The sequence below is a fragment of the Helianthus annuus genome, chromosome 10 (genome assembly GCF_002127325.2).
Source record: "Helianthus annuus cultivar XRQ/B chromosome 10, HanXRQr2.0-SUNRISE, whole genome shotgun sequence".
NCBI lineage: Eukaryota > Viridiplantae > Streptophyta > Magnoliopsida > Asterales > Asteraceae > Helianthus > Helianthus annuus.
Window position 1 is genome coordinate 111430654 of NC_035442.2, and position 3464 is coordinate 111434117.

Below are 3464 nucleotides of genomic sequence, written 5' to 3' on the forward strand. Positions count from 1 at the left end.
ACTTGCATTTAGTTTAATTTTAGTTAACTTAGATACACTTCTAAATAATACATATTCCACAAACTCCCTATGTTCGATACCCACTTACCGCTAGCTATTAGTAGTAATTGGATTAAATTTGATTGAGACTTCGACCTCACGTCAAATTTTGGCGCCGTTGCCGGGGAGTAGTGCGCAACGTGTGTTATTTTTGATCTTTTTAGGTTTGTTATTTTTCTGGTTTACGCTGGGTGTGTTAGTGTGCAGGTATTTACAGCTGCATGCGTACTAGAAGCTCTCACAAGCTATCACTATTGGCATTTGATCCAGAGATTGAACGAACTTTGAGAGGAAACAGAATCTTGTTAAGAGAAAACAGAATCAGCGGTTCACCAACAACACCAACTACACCAATCACACCACTTCGATACATGGATCCACCACCACCACCACCCACTGCGGGTGAACTTATACCACCTTTCATACCATCATCAACTCAACCTTCACCAAATACCACCATGCCTTACACCACTACCGACCTTACTCCACCGCATGATGTTACACCAACCAACACTACACTACCTTTTACTACCCAAGTTGAACCTACACTTACCTTTAGCCCGTCTACTACAATTCCACCATTTTCCCATTTCTTCCCACATAGTGGTCAATCATCTTCCACCTATTCAATACCACCAAATTCAACCGTAGTTCATGCTACTTCTACATATCGACCACCGAACCAACCGGGTTATCAATATTCATCTTTTCCATTTGGACAATCTTCGGGTATAGGAGGAGATGGATACGATGAGGGGTATGAAGAAGAGTATGGGGGATATGACGAAGATGGATTTTATTATGAGGGTGATGGAGGTAATTTGGGACCTCAAGGAGGAGTGGTTCAAGAAAATCAACCATTGCAAAGAATTCAAGACATAGGTAGGTTACCGGTTGGGGTACAACATGTTCAGTCACAAGGGTCACAATTGCAACATCCTTTGCCCTTGCAATAAGTTCGTCCACAAAATGCACAACATCAATTCCAAAGGCCAATTCAACAACTACCAATACAACATCAATTTCAACCACCTCCACAACAATTTGGGCCTCCACGCATGCAAGTTCAAAGACCAATTGGTCCTATACGTCCAAGAGTTCGTTTGGGTGTGCCAAGAAGACATCTTCGAGAACATACTAGAGGTATTGAAGCACATTTTAGACCGGTGATTACTCATAATCCTTCACCGGTAGTTATTCCTCACAATGAGCAAGGGAGGATGTTCGAAGTTTGAACCAATTCGTTACAAAGTTTTCCAAAGTATAAAGGTCTAGCAACGGAAGAGCCTTATTTTCATTTGGAGGCTTATGATTCGATTTGCAACACTCTTGGGAGTCAAGGATTTTCGGCTGATGATGTCAAATTGGTATTATTTCAATTCTCTTTGGAAGATAAGGCGAAAAAATGGTTTTACACCCTACCTTCGGCATCTATCTATACATGGGCGGAAATGCAACAAATCTTTTTGGATGAATTTTATACTGCCCAAAAGACAAATGATGCTAGAAAAGGGTTGAGAAGTTTCCAACAACTACACGGTGAGATGTTCCATGAGGCATTTGAACGGTTTAACATGATGGTAAAGAATTGCCCTCATCATGGGATAGAGCTATGGGAGTTAATGAATGCTTTTCATGAGGGGTTATGTGTCGAAGATGCTCGTGACTTAATGTCTATCATCAATGGCACTTTTGGCACAAATTTTGAGCATGACGATTGGGAATTCTTGGAACAAATGGCGGTCACATCAAAAAGAAAAGCTCAAGCATCAAGGAGAGCACGACCGGCCATTACCCGAACTCAAGTGCACGCGGTAGACGATGGTAATGTTCAAACTTCTAATCAAATTTATAATGTTTGTGTGCTTTGTAATGAGATAGGGCATGCGGCTGAAAATTGCCAAGGAGTGGAAGGGCAATATGAGGAGGTGAAAGCATTGCAAGGGCAAGGCGGGGAAATTACAACATGAATTCCAATACTTACCACCCCGGTTTACGAAATCACCCGAACTTTAGATACGGGGATTCGTCAAATCAAGCTAACCCGAACTTCCAAGGAAACCAAGGATTTCAAAGGCAATATCAAATGGGTCAAAGCTTTTCGGGTGGAAATGAAGTAATGGAGATGTTGAAGGCGATGCAAATTGAGATGCAACGAAGGAATCAGCTTGATGATGCTCACATTCAAAAAGACGAAATCCGTGATAAAGCAATTCAGTCGTTGACTACCCAAATGAGTCAACTTGCGAGCGATGTGGCAATATTGAAGAAAGCAAAAGGCCAACTACAAAGTGACACGGTGACAAATCCCAAAAACATTAAAAGTGTTAATATCAATGTGGTAAGTACCGTTCCTAATAGTGAATTCAATGAAACATTTTTAGCATCTTCTTGTGAAGTGAGTGCAGGTATAGGAAGGGATACCGAGGTTGAAACGGACAAAGAGCATGGAGCACTACTCGTGCCTATTCAAGTGGGAAAATTAAAAATTCCTCAAGCATTGTTGGACTACGGGGCGAGTATGAGTGTGCTACCAGGCGATCTATATGATATGTACGACTTTGGTCCGCTTCAAGATATAGACACCATGGTGAGTTTGGCGGATGAAAGTTGGAGGCGTCCACGGGGAATGGTTAAGAATGTTATGATTCGGTTGGGAGAATTCGACTATCCGGTGGATTTTCTAGTTTTAGATTATGTTTCTACCAAAAAGGCATCACAACAAAGGGTAATTTTAGGTCGACCGTTTCTTTATATGGCAAGTGATCAAATCAACTGTAGAGACGGGATCATTGCTATGACCGAAAAGAATCGTAAGTTGTACTTTGATGTTCATACTAGGGAGATTACTTATGAACCTATTGAAGAAAAGGGTAGAGAGTCTAGTAACCATATGAAAAGTGTGCATCAGAGAATAAAAACAAACAAACCACCGGGGTGTGAAAAGAAGTATGAAGGTTCGAGCAGGTATGTCGTTGACTATCCACCAAATGGACATTTGATGGATGCATTTCAACCAATGACAAGCTATAGTGGGGGAGGTGATAGGAACTGATTCTTTGAGCCACCATAAATAGGGGTAGCATGGTCTGGATGAAGACTCGAAACTTAGCGCTGCTCGGGAGGCAACCCGGGGTTTTATATTGATCTTTCTTTGTTTATTTTTCTATATTTCAGGGCCATGGCGACATTCAAGTGTGGGGAAGATGTGCGGATATTTGTGTGAAGGTGATGATAGGAAGTCGGATTGTCTACAACATCTGTTATGTCAAACTTCACCAGGTCATTGTACTCTTTCCTTAGTCTTGTTATGTTCTTTAGCTTTGAAATTTTGGTAGTTAGTTTGTTTATGTTTTGTTTAAAAAAAAAGAGTTTGAATGGGTTTTAGCGATCAATTCCTTTCAAAACCATACATTGGGGTCAAT

The 3464-nt window shown here is 41.1% G+C and overlaps 1 protein-coding gene and 1 non-coding gene across 2 annotated transcripts; one reads left to right on the forward strand and one right to left on the reverse strand.

The window, feature by feature from the left end:
- Window positions 1–1539: 1539 nt before the first annotated feature.
- LOC118483600 lies at window positions 1540–1645 on the reverse strand. Its single transcript, XR_004870887.1, has one exon. It is a non-coding gene; the product is annotated as a small nucleolar RNA R71 (small nucleolar RNA).
- Window positions 1646–2125: 480 nt separating this feature from the next.
- On the forward strand, window positions 2126–3094 carry LOC110881675. The gene has a single exon (XM_022129867.1). The coding sequence runs from the start codon at window positions 2126–2128 to the stop codon at window positions 3092–3094; it is 969 nt and encodes a 322-aa protein (XP_021985559.1).
- The last annotated feature ends 370 nt before the right edge of the window (window positions 3095–3464 follow it).

Excerpts from the sequence above, each read along its gene's own strand:
- LOC110881675 (XM_022129867.1), top strand. The coding sequence starts at position 2,126 with ATGGGTCAAAGCTTTTCGGGTGGAAATGAAGTAATGGAGATGTTGAAG.